The following is a 20,728-nucleotide window of genomic DNA, read 5'->3' on the forward strand; positions in this document are numbered from 1 at the left end:
AAAAATATTTTTAAAGTTCAATTTTGACATTGGGTAGAAAAGAATTATTGGAGGAATTATAATCAATTTACTTATTATAATATTTAATTAATGGATTTTATAATAGAGTCATTTTGGAAAAAGATGAAAGATTGGAAAAAATAATAAATTATTATTTTATTTCTCTTCATTTAAATAAACATAATTGTTATTTTAAATCTCTTCATTTAATTCATAAAACAAATTATCAAATAAACATATAATTATTATTTTATTTCTCTTCATTTAATTCATAAAATAAAATTAGGTAAAATGAAAAGCTCCATAAATAGAGATTGTAATGTTCTAAAGATTACTAAATTAGCTTTATATAAACCTAAAATTAAATTATAAATATAAGGAATTAATAAAAATATGTTACTTATACAAATAATAACAATAGAAATAAACAATAATTGATGGAGTACAAAGTAATTTCATTTCCCAATGTAGTCACTATCTATCTCTCTCTCTCCCCCCTCCCCTCCCATCCCATCCCATCCCATCCCATCCCATCCCATCCCTCTTCTTTTTTCTCTGTAAAAGCAAAAAAATTGCAGCCAACCGGCGAACCAGGGCGGACGGCAACAGGTAAGCCCCCGATCCGTCTCTCGCTCCAGTCGCCCCGACCGCCCAGAGCGCGCCCCGACGGCGCCCCACGTATCTCGCTCGGCTCACCCATGTTGGGGCGAAGCCGGGCTCGATCATGTTTACCCGCGCCCCGAGCGCGCCGCAGGCGCGTTTTTGACAACACTGATTGTACTACAAATTCTAATAAATATACTATTTTCTTATTTGTCTAGTTTAACAATGATCACTTATTCTCTTTTAAAAATAAATCTTTTTTATAACATCAAATACCATCAACTCTAGAACTAACAAAATTTGATAACTTTAAGTGATTTGACATAAAAAAAAAAAAAGAAATACCCCACAACCCTTCTATATTATGATTTCCTATTACAAAATAAAGGAGTATGATTTCCCATTAACAACCACGATAACTAAATAAAAAAAAGTGATTTAAATACTCAAAATCAAAATCAAATAACAAAGCTACGAGAAAAATATAGTACTACTATTCATATTATATTGTCAAATATTTAGGCTAAATTTTTTTATAAGAATGTCCCTTTTGGTGCAACCATATTCAATGATTTCAACAAAATATGACAATAAACTACTCCTTAAAGATAATAATGAGTCAATTACTATAGTATTGAAGGCTCAAAGCTCAGTTACTCAACCAATCCATCTCAAAAAGAGAAAACCATTACATAAAAAAATTTCAGCAAGATAAAGGCAACAACTTGTTTTTATCCAACTGCAGTAAAAACACTGTCTTCACCAACAAGTCCTGTTACAACAGAAAAAGTATGATTTCCCATAACACGATCCAACAAATAAAGGTAAATTAAATTAAGGAAAATCAAAATTGAGAAGAAAAAATACATGCGCTGCAAGAAGTGGGAGGATCCTTCTGCAAATGTCAACAACTCCTACATAACACGACCGACTGAGCAATTTCTTCGGTCATGCCCCTCTACGCCGCAATTCCTGCACTTGCGGGGAGCTCTCGGTTCATCTTTCTCGCGGACATCCATTTGATTAGGAATCCTCCTTGTTCTGCCTCGTGCTCAGGGGTGATACGCAATTTCCATCCAAGTTTAGCCCAATAATCTTCGTGTTTTGGTGCATGAAATGGGCCACCAGAGTACTGTGCTTCCCATGTAGCTTTGTGGTTGTATTTATCAACGAGTTCAAACATAGCATTATCTCTATCTCTAGCAACGACGCAAGCATGTGAACAAGGAACTCTCCACATTTGACATTTCCCACAAGTGCACTTTGAATCCCTAAACTCGACCTCTTGTTTATTGTTGCCCTTTGCCTGTCCATTTTCTATTCGTGGACGACTTAGAATTTGGTAATGACCAAGTTCTCGGTCAAGTACTGAACAATAATGTTTTTGCCCCTTTGCATAATTCTAAACAAGTTTGTCCCTCGCCCACGGGGTTAACCGACCTCCGGTTTGTTGTATTTCTATTTTTCTATATGTCCACCATTGCACTGTTCTCCAAAATGTCAGATCAACTAAAGCTCTAATCGACAACTCTCTTACACCTTTCAACACTTTGTTGTAGCTCTCTGACATGTTAGTTGAGGTCACCCCCATCTCAGTTCATCATCGTAACAAAGAGACCAATTTTCTTTTTTGGCTTTATTGAGCTCTTGTATCGCAACAAGACTTTCCTCCCGTAGTGCACGTCTCCTTAGCATGTATTTACGTACTTGAGTTGTGACACCCAATGCCCATACCATGCCTTTCACATTAGTGCCCTTACATTTCTTCAAGATATTTTTCCTCAAATGGATCAAACAAAATTTGTGGTGACATATCAACGGCTTTTTCCATTCATCAGAACGCATAGCCTTAATGATTCCTTTATGCCTATCCGATATGATGCACACCCCCCTTGGTATTTCACCACATGAATTCTTACATGATCCAAAAACCACTCCCAATTGTCGCCAGTTTCTTCATCAACAATAGCATATGCAATCGGCAGGCATTTTTTGTTAGCATCAACACCACAAGCAACAAGCAACTTACCTTTAAATCTTCCTCGAAGGTGAGTCTCGTCTATTGTTAAAACTGGTTGGCACTCTTGGAAAGCATGTATAGCAGACCCAAGTGCCCAGAAAACGTAATAGAAGACTTTATTACGTCTCTGGCTCAACAACTCATTGTGCCTCCACACAACAATTGTGCCTGGATTCCTTGAGTGCAGTTCAAGCATGTAGTTTGGAAACTGTCTAAATGACTCCTCTCATCCACCAAATACAATCTCTATAGCACTTATCTGTGCATACCATACCTTTTTATAACTGATTACCACATTAAATCTGTCATGAACAAAAAAGAATTAACCCGATTTTTTACCGATGATTTGATTTTGAGTATAAATATCAACATTTTTAAATCCTCTAACAACAAATCCCCAATTTCATTCACTCTCCAAATTCGACGAAAACAGAAGCAGAGAATGTGGCGTCAAGGGCGGAATTTGCTACGGCGCCAATTGCATTCGCACACTGTCGATTTAAGGCGCGCTGCGAGCGGCGCGGCCTCCAGCCCTATCTTGTCGATATGGCGGCGGAGGAAGGAGATGGGGAAGGAGGGTTTGATGGTGGCGAAGGAGCTCAAGCGCCTCCATTGCCACCCCATGCGCTTCGAGCGCTTCACGAAGACTCATGTCTCACGCCTCCTCAAATCCGACCTGGTTGCCGTGCTTGCCGAGTTTCAGCGCCAAAACCTCGTTTCTCTCTCGTTGAAGGTTTTATATACTTTTTCCCCTCTTTGTTTGTCGTTTTGAGTTTAACTAATTGAATCAGCTGCTGATGAAGTTTTATGATTGCTTTGCATTATCATTTGACATGATCTATAGAGAGGTGTAGTCTGTGATTCGATGACTGATTTAGTGATTTGGATACATTGATTGTTTGCTGTGTGTAGTTTATCTGGTGCATTTTTGAAATAGAGTGATTCCCTAGAGTAACATGAATGTTTCACTTTGGTTTATCTATGACAGCTGTATGATGTGGTGCGGAAGGAAATATGGTATCGACCGGATATGTTTTTCTATCGTGATATGCTGATGATGCTTGCCAGAAACAAAAAGGTTGATGAGGCTAGGATGGTTTGGAATGATTTAAAGGGAGAGGAAGTCCATTTTGATCAGCATACATTCGGGGATCTTATCAGAGCCTTTCTGGACAATGGATTGCCAGATGAAGCTATGTGGATATACGATGAGATGAGAAGTTCACCTGATCGCCCACTATCATTGCCTTATCGTGTCATATTAAAAGGGCTTATCGCGTACCCTGATTTGAGGGAGAAGGTGAAGGATGACTTTGTGGAGTTATTCCCTGACATGATTGTTTATGATCCTCCAGATGATCTTTACAGTGATGAAGGCCATTCAGTAACGGATTTTGAGGAGGATTAGAATGTATTGCTGTTATATTATATATAGTCACGCACTTGAACATGCGAAAGTGATCAGCTGACCAACTAACTGGGTTGGTTACAGAATTGAGATAAAGCTTCAATGGTTCTGCAGAGTTGCTCAACAGTACTGCCACTTTGGAGTTTGAGGGTCCATTTGAATCATTGGGGAAATCTGTATTTGATGGCACAGCTGCAGCTATTCATCATAAAAGGGGTCCCTAAGATTATTGGCATCCAAGTACGTTCTGCGCCTCTTCAGATTTTAGTCCTCATTGCATGACTTTTTTTTGTATCCGATCTTCCGGTTAAGGATGGTAGATTAACCACTTAAGATGCTGTTTTTAACCATGACGAATGTTATTTTACCATTGCAAAAAAATCGCTTTAATTTGATTTAGAGAGTGTCTAAACTTTTGTAACAGAATGTGGCATAGCTTATACTGAACTCGTAACTTCCTCATTTTGGTCGTTAAATGGAAAATCTGGTGTTTGACTGATGAACAAAATAAGTTTGGACCTAGCTGATTACAGAAGTTTCAATATGATAATATCTCAGTTGTATCATTTTTCTGTAACCTTTTGTGGTTTTGTGTTGTTCATTATGCGGTGCAATCTGCAAGGATTCTATTCGGCAAACAATTTTGAAAGTTTAACCAACTAATACTACTATAATTCTCTCTTTCTTATGTTGTGTTTTGTTTGTCTCTCTGTTCAACACTGGCAGAATCGGAGAAGGACGACGATGGACGAGGCCATCGTAAACAGTTGAAGTAGAAAGATCAGGGTGCCATCAAGTTGCATCTGCTGTATGACTTCTTCAACTTGCTGACTTTCCCGTTGCCATGCGTTCTTTAAAAGCTTTTGGATCCAGTTACATTACTGAAAAATGATCGTATTTTATCATAAAGCAATGCCATTAATCTTAATTCCCTTTGATTGATCAATGCTCAGTGAAATTATTTTATTGATAATTTAGCATTATCTCTACTTCCTTTTTGATGTGTCCTATCAACTAATATACGCTGTCAATCATTGTACATGAATTTAAAGATAAGTTAACTAAATTCTTTTTGGATATTATAGTAATGACAATTAATTAGATCTAACTAAAAATAAGATAATTTTGCTGTTATTTTATAACATAGGAACGACTTTGCCCGATCTTTCAATTACTATATTATTTCCATATTTTAAATAATCATATTTTTCTGTAAGAATTTATTTATCTTTGATTTTGGCTGATATCCCTATATTATCTAGGAAAATATGATCATATATAAAGATAACATTCTGACTTAGCATCAAGGTTGCGAAGGAAAAGTGGAACGATTAAACATGAAGAGTTGGCTTATGAAGTACTACAAAATAAATGTTGTAGAATTTTGACCCCATGTTTAGGATCCTAAATTCATGCATCACAATATATTGACATTAGATCTTCACAATCAACAAACTGATCACAGTTTGAATTCACCATAATATGGTATAGTATATTTAGAAAAAAAGTTGAATTTCATTTTGCTCCCTATCTTCCCTTCCTAAAATCTCTGCAATGGAGCGACATCCATCTCCCTCCCCTCTCTCCTCATTACTCTTCTCCATGCATACTTCTCTCTCCTCCCCTTGTGATCTCACCACCAAAAAAAACTCCCCCCGCCCGCCCTCTTCCCCAGGGCTCCCCAATTCCAATGGGCAACTGCTTCTCCCAAGCCGCAGAAGATGCCCAGCCCGCCACCGACGACACCGCCCCCGCCCCTGCCCCTGCCCCCGCCGATGAATCCTCCCCCATGACCCCTCCCCAAACCGCCACCACCACCCCTGCCTCCCCCAAAGCGGCGGCCCCGGTTGGTCCGGTCCTGGGACGGCCCATGGTCGACATCAGCGACTACTACACGGTGGGGAAAGAGCTGGGTCAGGGGCAGTTCGGTGTGACCCACCTCTGCATCGACAAGCACACGGGGGAGCAGTTTGCGTGCAAGACCATCGCGAAGCGGAAGCTGGCCAACGAGGAGGACATGGAGGATGTTCGGAGGGAGGTGCAGATCATGCACCATCTCATGGGGCAGGCCAACATCGTCGACTTGAAGGGGGCCTACGAAGACAAGCACAACGTCTATCTCGTCATGGAGCTCTGCGCCGGCGGGGAGCTCTTCGACCGCATCATTGCCCGAGGCTACTACACTGAGAGGGCGGCCGCGTCTCTCATGAGGACCATTGTGCAGATCGTACACACCTGCCATACCATGGGAGTCATTCATAGGGATCTCAAGCCCGAGAACTTCTTGCTCTTGAATAAGGAAGAGGATTCGCCTCTCAAGGCCACAGATTTCGGCCTCTCCGTCTTCTTTAAACAAGGTAAAAATATAACCATCAATATTTGGTATGGAATTGTTGTCTATATATCTGAACGTATTAATATTGAGATGAAATGTTATTGCTTTTGGCAGGAGAGGAATTCAAAGATATTGTGGGAAGTGCATATTACATAGCACCAGAGGTGTTGAAAAGAAACTATGGACCTGAAGCTGATGTTTGGAGTATTGGTGTCATGCTCTACATTCTTCTCTCTGGTGTCCCTCCTTTTTGGGCAGACTCGGAGACGGGCATATTCAACGCGATTCTACGAGGACGCGTAGATTTCACATCGGACCCATGGCCGTCCATTTCAGACGGGGCGAAGGAGCTAGTGAAGAAGATGCTAGCTTCAGACCCCAAGCAGAGGCTCTCAGCAGCCCAAGTGCTGAGTATGGTCTACTACCTCTCACAATTTACGAAATATTATAAATGCATAACATGATATTTTATCCGATTCTATATACACAGATCATCCTTGGATTAAGGAGGACGGAGACGCACCGGATACGCCACTTGACAACGCGGTCTTCAACAGACTCAAACAATTCAGAGCTATGAATAAGTTCAAGAAAGCAGCATTGCGGGTAAGTATGATTTTATGTTTTGACACGTTCTTTATAACAAAATGAGTGCTACTAAAACATGGATGAAAAAACGAAGGTTATCGCGGGTTGCTTGTCGGAGGAGGAAATCATGGGTCTGAAAGAAATGTTCAAGGGAATGGACACAGACAACAGTGGAACAATAACGTTGGAAGAGCTGAAGCAAGGGCTGTCCGAAACGGGATCAAAGATAACAGAGTATGAAGTCCAACAGCTGATGGAGGCTGCCGATGCTGATGGCAATGGCACCATTAGCTATGAAGAATTCATCACTGCAACAATGCATATGAACAGAATGGATAAAGAAGAGCATCTTTACACAGCATTTCAATACTTTGACAAAGACAACAGCGGGTAATTCTCATTTGATCAATCCTGTTTTTGAACCTAAATGCACGAAGTTTCGCTCCATTCTGACCAAAAATGACATTAAGTTTGTGTATTTATTCACAACTTCGAGAGTTCACGTGCAAAATCAAAGTACATACACCGTTCGTGTATTTTACGTGTTTGCTTTTGTTGGCATCATCAGGTACATTACGATCGAAGAACTAGAGCATGCTCTCAAAGAATTCGGCATGGGTAATGACAAGGACATTAAGGAAATCGTCTCCGAAGTTGATGCTGATAATGTAAGAATTACTATCATTGTGCTTCATAGTTCATTAATTCTAGACAATCTTTCAACTTTATATAGTACTGTATATAATAAACAAATTCAAATTGGATGTTTTAAAAATGTGCAGGATGGTCGGATCAACTATGATGAATTTGTAGCGATGATGAAGAAAGGTAATCCAGATATGGCAGTAAATAGCAAGAAAAGAAGAAGTGGTGTTTTTACTGAGGTCCCCGAAGAATAATTTATGATATACAAATATATTATCACCTTGATAGAAGGAATAGATAGGCTTTTATGTACAACTATATTTAGATTTGTAGCATTTTTAACATGTGTACGGATGTATCTAAAAGGGGAAAAAGAAAAGGGACGAGTTTTCTTCTTCTGTTCCTTTCAGTGACTGAGTGAACTCGGTGTGTAGCATTACGACTAATATTCATTAGCATTTAATATATGAATAGTATTTTTCTGCTCATTCTCTATTTATAAATTTAGCCCATTTGAAATAAAGTCTACGAATTTCTTTCTAAAAGTTGATGATGAGCTAAAGAAAATGAAAATTACAAATTATGAATAAATCCATCGTTTTAACTCTGTGGAACAGAAGAACACACATTTGTAATCATTTTTTATAGAATGGAAAAAGCTCAAACCCAAAGAGATAAGCGTGAATTCTACACAATCAACAACACAAATAAACAAAATAGCAAGATACAAGAAGGTGAACCACAAAGAACATAGATTCATTGTCGTATAAAGCTCTACCACATTTATTAAATTAGCTATAGGAATAGGAGTGAGTATATGTGGAGCATTTTTTAATTTAGACAGATATAAGAAACTTAAGTTTTATAGAAAAGCGAACTTTAACTGAATTATTCTAAACTAAATATTAAAACCAAAAAAGTACAAGTTGTGTTACCAAAAATAATGGACTTATTTGTCAAAAACAAGTGTGTTTCAAAAGTAAATATTACTTTATAGTACTGTATAAAATTTTTTATTTTGTGCCTATTTTAGGGGGGGGGGGGGGGGAATGGAAGAATGATGAGGCACTAATAAAAATTTACTTGGTCGTTGGAGTATTTTTTAAGCGCTTAATATAAAAATATGTTATCTTTATTTTAGAGTATACGTCCCAAATTAATTCAGCCCATGCAATTAAACCTAATGGTTTACAATTTATAGTATACGACTATGTGGTTTAATTAATTTTTGTTAGAGAGAGGGAGAGAGTTGACCATTAAATTTTAGTGGTGAAAGCTGGTAATTCTCCTTTCGTTACATATTTGGCGAGGAAACTGAGTGGTTGAAGTGAATCCACATACTTATTTTGTTTGTTTGTGAATCTCATGATCATATATATACATCATATACATATTTTTTGTATGATGATTCACAAAACATAAAGAGTTAGGCGGTTTGATCTCTTTCCATGGACATCAGGGTGGTAGGCTTTACATTTTTATCCAGCTATTAATACATGAAATAGCTTATTGATAGAAATTCATGGGTTCCATCCTAAAACCAATTGGTCTTAGGATGGAACCCACGGATTTCTATCATAGTATCAGAGCGGGTCGCCGACTGTGGGTCATATTTAACTGACCCAGCAGTATATCTGGGCTGAAACCGAAAAAAATGATTGACCCAGCAGTATAACTGGGCTGAAAATTTGGGCCAAGTGGTCCCAACCGATCGAAAAAAATTGGACCGATTGTCCAATCGATTAGAAAAAAGTCCAACCCCTCCAAGGTTCACCTTGAAGGGTTTGAGGGAGGGTGTTGGCAATTGAAACTAAAAATATAACATATAACTGTCCCACATCGGTGTCAAGATAAAACTGAAACTAGTATATAAGTCTCATGGGCCCCTCCTCCTATCACCAATTGGTTTTATGATGAAACCCACGGATTTCTATCACTTATGATAATCAATAATGAATATTCAAGAAATTAACCTATATATTTATACATAGTTAAAATATGTAAATATTTGGCAGAAAACTCGGGTGGGATCAGTGCCTCAATTCGGAGCATGGGACGATGGAAAGAGTGAAACCAACTTCTCCGACCTGTTCATGAAAGCTCGCGAGAGAAGGAAGCATAAACACTTAACCACCCGCCATAGCTTCAATAAGACCCCTCTCATGCCCGTGGTAGTACTAACACTATCTCTTTCATTTTTGTACCTACTCATAATCTTCACAACATATATATTCAATCCCATCAATTTAATTATTACTCCAACGATGTTACTCTTTCATCATGCACAATATCCCAACAACTATTATTAAAATTTATGTCACACTTGTTTAAGTCTTTTTTTTGCAGCTCAATTGACTCCTATTATTTTGCAGCAACGAGCGAAAGGAATGGAGAAAAAGAAGAAGAAGAAGAGGAGGAGGAGTGTTAGTTGGTTTTGTTGTTTATTTTGGTCTTGAATTCCAAATTTTGTTGGTTATAATATAGTCAATACTCGATAGTGATTGAGCAAATATTGTAACCGAGTTTCTTCCTCCCATTTTTCAAATAGAGCGCCATGATTTTTGACTTACGCATACATATATATATATATACATTATACAAATGCATAATACATTTTATCCTCAATTATTATTTTATTCTAAGATAGTTGTGATTTATGATTCCAACTTTAAAATGATCCGCAAACGAACTCTAAAAAATGAAAAAAAGAGAAGAAGGTCTAAGCTCATTCAGAACTTTAGTGTCAATATTTTGTGAAAGTTCATAAATTTATTGCATTTTTATAATGGTAGGATATTTTTTCAAATCACTCCAAAATTTGACAAATTGTTTTACCTCATTTCTAAATTTCGCTGGAATTTATAAGAATAGTTATTAAAAAAACCAAGTTATACAACATTTAATATTGTAGTTATAAATACTCCTAAGTAGCGTTGTGTGCCAAGTTTTATACATATTTCTCTGAGGTTGGTGACCCCACTTTGATAACTAGAAGTCTAGAACTCGTCTACTACTAGCAAAATGTGACGTACCCATTAGCTAAAATAGTCAAGAAAAGTAGTAGTAGTAGTAGTACTGCAATGATAGTAAACCACTCAATTTACAAATTGTCAAATTTCATGAATAAGACTAACTATAGAATATAAAATTTGTGAAGACTCGTCATCCTTACATTCACAGTTTCACACGCACAATTCTGCAAATCATACGAAAGATAAATCATACTGTATTTAGAAAAAAAAATTCAAAGATGAGGAATTCAAGTTTATAGGAAATTCACTTGATTTGTAGTACTTCATTTTGGTGTGAAAAATAACACCTCAAAGAGATTAAAATGAAAAAGATATTCAAATTTATGTATCTATACCATAAGAATAAATTTTTAAAAAACTCTAATTTGATAGGTAAAAGAAAATCTCATAGGGGCGACCTGAGAACACATGAATCGCCGGCCCTCGATTGAGCTAAAAGTGCAATGTATGTACTCTCATGACACCCCTATAGGACTTTTTCACCATCTTGAATCCATTGTGCTAAAATATTTATACCAATCACACTCTGATTTGTTTCATTATATAGGAATCCCAAATCCAAACAATTGGTTGTACTACAACTTTGGTACTTGAAGGAAAGAATGTACATAATGAATATAAAATATGTACTAGGCTTGTACATCATGTTTGTAGTTTCTTCCGTGGAAGGAATGAAGAATATTCAACTTCGGTCAATGGAATTTATTCAAAAATCTTCATGTATTTTGGTAATTTGGTTAATTATTATTTGTATTATTTTGATTATTATTATTATTATTATTATTATTATTATTAATTCATGTTCTTTAGTCTAGGTGATATTTCAATTTTTGAAGTTTAATTTTTTGAAACTTTAGTGATTTCTTTATTTTATTTTTGTTTAAAAGATAATTGGTATAAAAAATTAATACTTCATTTTGATTTTTATGTTTTGAAGTAGTTATCCGAAAATAATTGATTTCGAACTGTCTAGATTGGAGGGAAAATTCATAAGGTGAAAATATTAATAGTAAATAATACAATTGGTAAATTAAGATAAATTAATAAATTCTACTAAATTTTAAGATAAAATTGAAAAAAATCGTTGAATAAATTCGATTATAAATTTCTAATGATATTTTTAGCCCTAATATTTTGTGATCTCTTAAACCTGTCAACTGCAGTCTTGGTGCCTGTAAATTCAAAACTAGAAAATCGAGAAGTGTTGAGAGAGAGAGATGGACAGTGGAGAGGAGAACGATATCGTTTGCTTGGATGAATCTTTCTTCATCAACGACAAGTATTCCTCCTTTTTAAATGCGCTACATTCACATCCTTGTTTCTAAACGTTTTTTTCCCTAAAGATTTAATTTTTTTATGCTTGCAGCTACCAAATCGCAAGGTTTACATTTGGGTCACAAATTTTGGAACTCTACTGCCTTCAGTCCGCCTCAAGTGAGTTTCCCTATTCACTTCTGACAAAAATAATCAGATTCTTGAACTGATGCTTACGTGAAAAGCCTGCTTAAGTGGTAAAAGGGAATAATCTGTGATCTTGTAGCTTGTGAAATAGGTAGCATATACTTTAATAAACCTTAATATGCACTCCAATGTATTACAATTGTGGTAAGATTGGGGGGGTTGGAGCATTTTAAGAGTGAGCTAAGAATTTTTACAAGTTGAATGGTTTCTGGGAATGGCCATGGTGCTTATGGTGGTGGAGGCTGTTGCTGCATTTCTAGTGGCAGCTCATTGTAATTGTATGATTCCCGTGCAGTTTGTTGCTCAAATGCTCAGTTGTTTTGACAATTCTAACAGATAGTACAATGTTATTACCTTGTTAGTGGCGTCCCGTGCTGTTTGTTGCTCGAAAGGCTCGATTTTTTTGAAAATTCTGTTTCTAGCATAATAATACATTATGTAATTGTTAGTGGCTTCCCGTGTTGTTTGATGCAAAAAAATGCTCATTTTTTAAAATTCTAAATAATAAAACGTTGTGAACTTGTTGGTGTTGTTTCGTGATGTTCTGTTTGTTGCTCAAAATGGCCAATTATTTTAAAAGTTTAACATAATAAAATGTTATGAACTTGTTAGTGGTGTCCTCTGCTTCTGTTGCTTAAAATGCTTGATTCAGTTGCCTGGCTTCAGAAGTTATGTGATTGTGACTGAGATATATGTCTGATTTCTCTAGTCTTCATCTGCTTTGTGTTTTGTAAACAATTGAACAAGAAGAGGCGGTGGAAACTGGAAAGTGAAGGGTCATAAATTACAGATTCAATGTATATAGTTGATCATATCAATGTTTTTTTGTGCAAGCTTTAAGCTTTTCAGGATAGATAAATTACAGCCTTAACTGAGAAGGGTCACAAATGTAGCATCAATGTATATTTTACATAATTCATAAGTGAGGTGAAAATAGAAATGTGACATAGTATTACGAAAAGATATGTTACAGCATTGATATCTTGTGGCTTTATACATCATTGGAGGATATAATGCACAAAGGTCTGACCGATCTGTGTGGCAGCTGATTTTGATTTGACAGGGCAGATGGTATGGCCTGGAGCGGAGCTCTTGAATGATTATCTCTCAAAGAATTCTGACATTCTGCGAGGATGTTCTGTTATTGAGCTTGGCTCTGGTGTTGGTGAGTATCTGTTGCTTAAATTTCAAGGATCGGCCATAACATTCTGTTTCTGCTGCTGATGGCAAAGAATAGGAAGAAGAATCTGTCGTTATCTCCATATTCATTACATGTCACGTGCTCGATTATATTGGAACTTCCAGTGTAGCTTTGAGTGTAGCTATGTGACTACCTTTCAACGTAGAAAGAAAAAGGAAATTGGTGATAACTCTTCTCCAAAAGAGGAGATTGTGATGAAATACTTTTCATAGGGGGATGCCATTATTAACTTCACAAACTATAACAAACTCCGTCTTTTAACCAAAATGATAATCTTGGTCAAAAAATACATGAACTTTATATGCTCGATGATACTTTTCTAATGGTACCCATATTGTTGGATTTAGCCACAGAAAGTTTGCCAGTTAGCTGTACTTTGGATTTTTTAACTCGTACCATTATAAAGCTAACGTTGAGAGCTTTCTCATGCTGAATTGTGGAGTACTAATATTTACAAATTTTTTCCATCTATCAACCAAGATTATTTATAAATATTAAAAAAATGATCCGGCCATGGTTTGCGTATTTACAGGCAATTAAGCCTTACATTAACGGATGTTTATAATATTGATCTTCTAGAAAATGAATGAACTGCTACATACATGAACTCTGGGCCGACATTATTATGCTGTCGCTCGAGAATGAACTTTTTTCACTAAACTCGGTAGTGCAGGCATTACGGGGATACTCTGTAGCAGATTTTGTAGGGAAGTAGTTATGACTGACCATAATGATGAGGTTCTTAAGGCAAGGTTATGCAATATTCTCATCGCTTGAATGTCTTTGAAGTTTAGATCTCTTGCTGACATGCTCACTTATGTCGAAATATTCAGATCCTAACAAGGAATATTGAGTTAGCCGACTCTTCGAAGAATTCAGCTTGTTCTGCCAGTAAGTGAACTTGCTTCAGGATCCTGTCTCTATGCTTGAGAGTCGATTGATATCTATTAATTGACAGTTTTTATTTCAGTATTGAAATCTGCAAAGCTAGAATGGGGAAATTCTGAGCAACTCGATGACATATTGCAGAGGCATCCAGAAGGATTTGATCTTGTTGTTGGAGCTGATATCTATATCCTATTCTATATATTTATCTATTAATACTTGTTACATTTTCATGTTTATATATGGTTTTTTTTCCTACTTTATTATCTCTTTTTCTCACTTAAAGTGTTGGCTGGTTTTGTTTTATGAGAAAATCAAGGTAAAAGCGCGTAAAGTTTCAATCCTTCTGATACTCCTTTCTATACTTTGATGCATATTCTAAAAATGTAGTCTTTTATCCCGTACGAAGTCTAAAAAGTGATATCTTATCGTTCATTTACCTAGTCCTCAACTTCTTTATTGCTATTGCCTTAACAGTTTTGCAAGCTTTCAGCAAGCCAGTGTTCCTCTGCTCTTTCATACTGTGAAAAGGCTCCTCAATGTCGGCCTCAAGAAGAAGTGTCGGTTTATACTGGGCTACGTGTCACGAGCCAAAGTGTAAGTATTCCTCTGGATTTAGGATATTCTCAACAACATTATCACGAGTCGTGGTTTTGAGCTTGTACACATGCTTGATTTACTGTATATTGTGCAGAATGGACGATATGGTTATAGGAGAAGCCTCTCGACATGGACTGCGTATAACTGAAGTTGCTGGAACTCGTGCTGAGATAAGAAATCTTGGTGGAGTTATTTATGAAATTACTTGTCCATGACAAAGGCGAACCCACGACTCGGATGGAGATTGATATCTGTTCATGATGATTTTGATAGTTTTTGTTCTCTTGAAAGTCGTTTTGAATGAATTTGATTAGAAATTTTCTTCCCTAATCTTTTCACCCGATTTATTTGAGTAGACATGTCTGGGTTTAGACTGGATTGACATCTCTAATCCAATATGGATGGAAGAGCTAAGTGATTTAATGAAGCAGATTTTGCTATAAGCAAATAAGTTATGATTTATTAATCTGTTTGTTATTTATATGCTGTCTATAGAGATAATGGAACAAAAGTGCTGCACAAAAGTAGAAGAAAAGCAAAGAGAGGAGAGTATTCCACAAGTTGTGAGGAACTTACCAAAGAGAATGAGAGGATATACAATCATTCTTAGCACTTAATTTCAGTGTTATTAGTCCATAAGTATGATGTAAGTCAGTCACCAGTAAGATACAAAATGTGGAGATACTGAATCCAAAAGTGGTATACTTGCAATTATATGATCAAAAGTGGATACATGATAGTACTTTATACATTTGTATATTCCCACTTGGGGTTTACCTTACATCTAAGAAATAATGGAGGCATCATATAATAATGATACAACCTCAAAATAATTTACCTACAACAAATAATGTAGTAACTACTTTTCTTCAACATTTTATTACTGTAAAACTTGAGCAGGCCACAGCTTCTTCCACATAGAGATCTCTTCTTCCCCTCTCAGTTTCCGAATCCCTCCGTAAAACCCATCCGTCTCGTTTCCTTCCTCTCTGTGCTCTCTCCGGTTGATGAATTTTTGCCTCCAATGGGATCCCAGTGTGTACTGCCTGAACTCCAGCACCACCGTGTCTGCACCGTTACCAAATCTCCACAAGTTACTTAAACATAGCTTATAAATGTGACAAATTCAAAATCTGCAGACAGTTTATGCATTTACTGGCAGTTAAACAAAGCAAAAATTCAATCTTGTTGTCATTTTAAGGTTCATGATGAAACTCTAAGTTTAGTTATATAATCTTAGACTACACCAGTCATCAGCGACTCAGACTCAACGCGTTGCAGATAAGTGAAAAGCACGACTACAACAAATAAATATTAGAACTATAAAGACAGAAACAAAAAACAAAATAAACATAAAGAAAAGTAAAGAAGTCCCCTTCATATTGGTTGGCCATAAGCATCACATTGAGACAGCACTCATGAGTTTGTTGGTCGAGATTACGACAGGCTTAGTCACGAGCTATTTTAATGGTCCAACTATAGGCACAAGGGGAGCCCCACAGTGCATGAAAAATGGGAGCCAAATGATATGTAATGACCTCCTTCTTTAAAGAGATATAATATGGCTTTATGAGTGATGAGAATGAGGTCTCACAAATGATATTTAGACACACATGACCTCTCAGTATCCCTTGCCTAGTATTCCTACTTTTCGATAAGTTTACTTCATCTCCAGTGTTTTACTATCAGGGGGTGTTTATTTTGATTAATTGTGAGTTTGTTTGACAGTTTTACCAACGAAGAAGATATGGCAGCAAACTCACCACTATCATGACACCGGCAGTAGCTGGTGTTCCCATCGCAAGTTTCAAAGTGGCCTATAACACCATACCACCAACCTGCACACATTTGCAACACATTTTCCATTCAACTTGTTGTATCATCTATTCGAGATAATTTCTAGGTAATTCGATAGGAATTTTTAAACAAACGACAAACGAGATGCGTTAAGAGTTGACAAGAACTTCCCACCAAGCAAGAATGAAAAGACATGCCACCTTCCACTTTAAGAAAACAAGGTTGAATATATCCAAAAGTTTGAAGAAGTCAATTATGGTGTGAGTTGAAAAGGAAAGGGTAAGTTATAGGCTTGGTCTTCAAACTCCTTTTATGAAGCTTCTTGGTAGATATACCACTCACACCTACCACACACATACCATGTGATGCAAATGACAACTCTAACTCACACACACACCATATGGAAAAAAGCTATCAACACCAACTCGTGTGTGCCAAGAGAGAGAAATCAATACCATATGATGCAAATGAAAGAACTAACTCATACAACTGCGTAAAAGAGTATGAACAATACCATATGGGAACTCTTTGTTTCGTCTCCATTGGATCTCGATGTGATCCTCAGGGTGGAGGTCGTGCAAGCAATCCGAAATGTGAAGATCGTGCGGTGAAGTGTGGATAAGGGGAGCCCTCAACCTATCCCATGTCACACCACTCTCAATAGCACTTGCTCTTGCTCCATGAGCAGGATATCTACACACCAACACCAACAAATCAAAACTACAAACTTTCAACACTATGCATCATCACAAAATCCTCAGCTTCAATCAATTATATGTAAGATTAACCTGGCATTGAAGGTGTCAGTTTTCCTATCATAGCTCAACATAGCATCATAGCAAGACAACATAAATCCCACATGACCATTCTGCACACACACATCAACACCAAGATCAATCAACACTTCTCTATGATAGAAATCCAAGAAATCAACACAAACCTCACGGTTATAAACTTGAGCAGGAAACCAGAACTTTCCAGACTCAAGAGCAAGATACTTGGACATAACCGAATCAACGGCCGTGAAGGAGGTCCTCCTCCTCCCACCACCGCCGCTCAAGCCAGATCTAATCAACCCCCACAAATACCCCACCACCCCCTTCTGCAACTTCCACTCATTCAAGAAAGAAAGGTCTTTTCTTGAAGCTATAAAACACTCCCATTCATTCGCCGCAGCAGCCCCAAAAATCCCACCCCATTTCCCCTCCATATGCTTCCGCCAGAGATGATCGCTCACGCAGCCGTCTCTCAGGGAGGTGCACACGCTTGCCATCCTGCACAGCCCCTCCGGGGGAAGCTTCTCGAGGATGCATTCCAGCACCAGGTCCGGCAACTCCAGCACCGACATCGCCGGCGCTGCGGCGGCGGAAGGCTTGGATTTGGGCGACATTATTGAAGTGAGGAATAATGAGAAGAGGAATAAGGAGAAGGAAGTGATGAAGAAGAGGAGACAGTGTAGCATTTCACTATCTTGCTCAACTTGAGGAATATATAGAGAGAGAGACAGAGAGAAGAAAAAACACCCCACACACACATACACGCAAGTATACGTGTGTATTGTAGAGTCAATTTACAGTGGGAAAATTCTTGAAGTGAGTTGGCTTTTAATTGGCCAATTAGAGTGGGATTAGCAGAAGCCCACCTAACTAAAACTGTGGGGCTATGAACAAAGAGGCAAGAAAATCTTTTTCTAGTAATAAAACAGGATTATCTTCAGACACGTATAAAGATCCTTTCTCTACGAAATGATCTTTGCCTTAAGCAGGCACGGAATCTAAGAAACACCCAAATTGTAGCATTCGAGGTCGGGTAACTTGATATTGAATTGGATTCGAATCAAATACCCGTATTTAAGAATTCGGAATTGACGAGATTCAATGTATATATAAACTGGAAATGGGTTTTTGATTTAATAAAGTACTGTCCACAAAAAATGGACACGATTTTCTTTTCAAATTATTCATTAGAAATTTGCTATTTTTCGTTTATGGTAATACGATCAGAATAATTATTATTACTCCATAATTAAGATGACACTCAATCTTCACTCACACAATAATAGTATTAAAATGGTGGCAAGAAAAAATTGGACAGATGGATATTTGACATGAAAAAATTGTACTACTTCATTTGTGTACAACTATTTCCGTTGGTCCATAATGTAATATTTCTATTTTATTATATGTCATGATCACTTGCACATGCTTACTTTTGTATTTCATTCATCTAGTTGGTATAGTATGTTTTTTGAAACAATAAATTTGGGGTTTATGTTTACTGGAGTACTAATATTCACTTGAATATCATATTTAAATTTCAATTATTTACAATATTTTATAATCACTCCGCAACTCTTTTCATTTATGTATTAAGTGCACTTCCAATTTATATCATTTGATACTACAAAGTACAAACCATTCTACCTATGATATCTATCAATTAAGAAAACGTTAATTGGTTGCAAGGCCACCAATAATTAGTATTTTATGATAATTTATAAACTCTTTGTCTAAAAACATAAACTTTTATGAATCTTCCTACGAATTCTAACTTCACCTCAATGTATCACTAAATTTGATGATATGGCAGTAGAATAAATGAGGTGGAAAGTTCAATATTCAAAACAATTAATATCGTTTTAATTATTAATAGAGATTTAAAAGATAATCAGTTTTCAAGTAACTTCTCTTTTCTTATCCATTGTAATCCGCGTGGACCAGCGTTTGTTATCCCAAATCTTGTTCACCAACCAAATAATGCAATTTACTATTCTTTAGTTCCTAAAAAGAAGTTATTGATTATCATTATCCTAATATAAGAAGATTTAGTAGAACCTACAAATCCATAAAACTAAACTTATAATGAATTTATTAGACAACTAATGTGATTCTCGTGACTAATAGTAGATTCCGATGATCCATGAGATCGGTGAGCTTGGCGGTATTAAATTAAATCAAAGTTAGGTAACACAAATGCTATGCCAATAATTCAAGAGAATAATTGTAGTTGATTGCATTTCTTTTTAAGTGATTGTACAAATAAGTGACACATTGTGAATCTCATGTGATATTGCGCAATTCGACTAGCTTAGCAAGTTGGTACAGATTGGCATATCTAACTGGGTCCGGAAAACTCAATTAATTAAAGCATTTACAACAGTCATCGACCTCATTGTACGACAACTCTGGCCCAACCGTTTGGATTGAAATTCACTTTCAGGTTTTTTTCATCATTCATCGTCTAGCAATGACCTTTGTATCACCTCTGAATTCAGATACTAGAGACAACTTTCTTTGTTGTGTCCGACCCTACGAATTTCATTTCAAATTTGCAGCTAGAATGCACGATAGTCGATCTATTTCTCCATCTTCTTCTCCGTGAACTCAACGCCTTCGAGATTTATATTGCTCACTTGACTCATCTAATCTAATATCATTGACTCATATCTGCCCAAGCATTCATCATAATTAAGGTTTTGGGATAGAGTAAAACCACCTATTATAAATTTAAACAACTAAGCATACTGTTTTAGATATGAGGAGAATTTGAGTTAGCAAGCCCAAACACCTAATGAATTTTTTTAATGAAAACATGGGCTTTTATAGGCCCAAACATGAATCCCACTTTTCTGTCTCTACCTAAATATTTCAGAAAATAAGAATCATAAAGACCCAAACTTGAAGCTAATTTTTTTCATTTTTCGTGGCATAACCTAAAAACAACCTCATAAATAGCATTGATTATTTCTAGCTACAAAGTCTAGCATGAGAGTGAATATTCAAAGAATCCATAAAAGCATTACCCATCATAATTTTGAATCCATAAATACATCAATAAATGTTGATTGTAGACTAGTAAGGTAAAAGAGGTTCTATTCTATGCCTAACAATATGCAATTTTTTTAACAAAAACTTTATATTTGACAACACTTATCGATTATACATCAATCATTGCAAACGATTATTCTTCAAAATATCATTCGATTCTTGAATTAATGAGCCCCTTTTATTCAACCCCCATATAAGTTAAGCCAAATGCCTTGAGCCGGATTCAAAACAAAAATATTGAAAAGGTATCCTATGCTATTGGATTTTCATTATAGGTGTAAAACAAAAATAATTACAAATCAAAACAAGCTGCATAAATGACTGAT

At 36.6% G+C, this 20,728-nt stretch overlaps 4 protein-coding genes and 1 long non-coding RNA gene across 7 annotated transcripts; 4 read left to right on the top strand and 1 right to left on the bottom strand.

The window, feature by feature from the left end:
- The first annotated feature begins 3,188 nt into the window (after window positions 1-3,188).
- LOC121751846 (pentatricopeptide repeat-containing protein At1g62350) lies at window positions 3,189-4,031 on the top strand. The gene is made up of 2 exons (XM_042146642.1): window positions 3,189-3,356; window positions 3,612-4,031. Exons 1-2 carry the CDS (start codon window positions 3,189-3,191, stop codon window positions 4,029-4,031), a joined length of 588 nt encoding a protein of 195 aa, XP_042002576.1.
- A 3-nt stretch (window positions 4,032-4,034) lies between these two features.
- Window positions 4,035-8,021, top strand: LOC121752892 (calcium-dependent protein kinase 2-like). The gene is made up of 8 exons (XM_042147984.1): window positions 4,035-4,271; window positions 4,758-4,839; window positions 5,707-6,388; window positions 6,481-6,777; window positions 6,857-6,972; window positions 7,049-7,344; window positions 7,523-7,622; window positions 7,737-8,021. Exons 3-8 carry the CDS (start codon window positions 5,722-5,724, stop codon window positions 7,851-7,853), a joined length of 1,593 nt encoding a protein of 530 aa, XP_042003918.1. The 5' UTR covers window positions 4,035-4,271; window positions 4,758-4,839; window positions 5,707-5,721; the 3' UTR covers window positions 7,854-8,021.
- Window positions 8,022-9,011: 990 nt separating this feature from the next.
- LOC121752893 lies at window positions 9,012-10,168 on the top strand. Its single transcript, XR_006040321.1, has 3 exons — window positions 9,012-9,062; window positions 9,615-9,770; window positions 9,972-10,168. It is a non-coding gene; the product is annotated as an uncharacterized LOC121752893 (long non-coding RNA).
- A 1,172-nt stretch (window positions 10,169-11,340) lies between these two features.
- LOC121751082 (protein-lysine N-methyltransferase EFM3-like) lies at window positions 11,341-15,244 on the top strand. 2 transcript variants are annotated; one of them, XM_042145795.1, is made up of 9 exons: window positions 11,341-11,359; window positions 11,795-11,910; window positions 11,998-12,065; window positions 13,138-13,257; window positions 13,967-14,040; window positions 14,127-14,184; window positions 14,264-14,365; window positions 14,664-14,775; window positions 14,873-15,244. In XM_042145795.1, the coding sequence occupies exons 2-9, from the start codon at window positions 11,849-11,851 to the stop codon at window positions 14,991-14,993; spliced, it is 717 nt and encodes a 238-aa protein (XP_042001729.1). In that variant the 5' UTR covers window positions 11,341-11,359; window positions 11,795-11,848; the 3' UTR covers window positions 14,994-15,244. The 2 variants fall into 2 exon arrangements, with proteins under 2 accessions (XP_042001729.1, XP_042001730.1); XM_042145796.1 differs by lacking the exon at window positions 11,341-11,359 and having other exon boundaries at window positions 11,771-11,910.
- Window positions 15,245-15,460: 216 nt separating this feature from the next.
- LOC121753346 (F-box protein At2g32560-like) lies at window positions 15,461-18,121 on the bottom strand. 2 transcript variants are annotated; one of them, XM_042148620.1, is made up of 5 exons: window positions 17,516-18,116; window positions 17,364-17,443; window positions 17,090-17,268; window positions 16,542-16,616; window positions 15,461-15,846 (listed from the first exon to the last, which is right to left on the bottom strand). In XM_042148620.1, exons 1-5 carry the CDS (start codon window positions 18,035-18,037, stop codon window positions 15,659-15,661), a joined length of 1,044 nt encoding a protein of 347 aa, XP_042004554.1. In that variant the 5' UTR covers window positions 18,038-18,116; the 3' UTR covers window positions 15,461-15,658. The 2 variants fall into 2 exon arrangements, with proteins under 2 accessions (XP_042004554.1, XP_042004552.1); XM_042148618.1 differs by having other exon boundaries at window positions 17,364-18,121.
- Window positions 18,122-20,728: the final 2,607 nt, after the last annotated feature.

The sequence above is a fragment of the Salvia splendens genome, chromosome 10, assembly GCF_004379255.2.
Source record: "Salvia splendens isolate huo1 chromosome 10, SspV2, whole genome shotgun sequence".
In the NCBI taxonomy this organism is placed as follows: domain Eukaryota; kingdom Viridiplantae; phylum Streptophyta; class Magnoliopsida; order Lamiales; family Lamiaceae; genus Salvia; species Salvia splendens.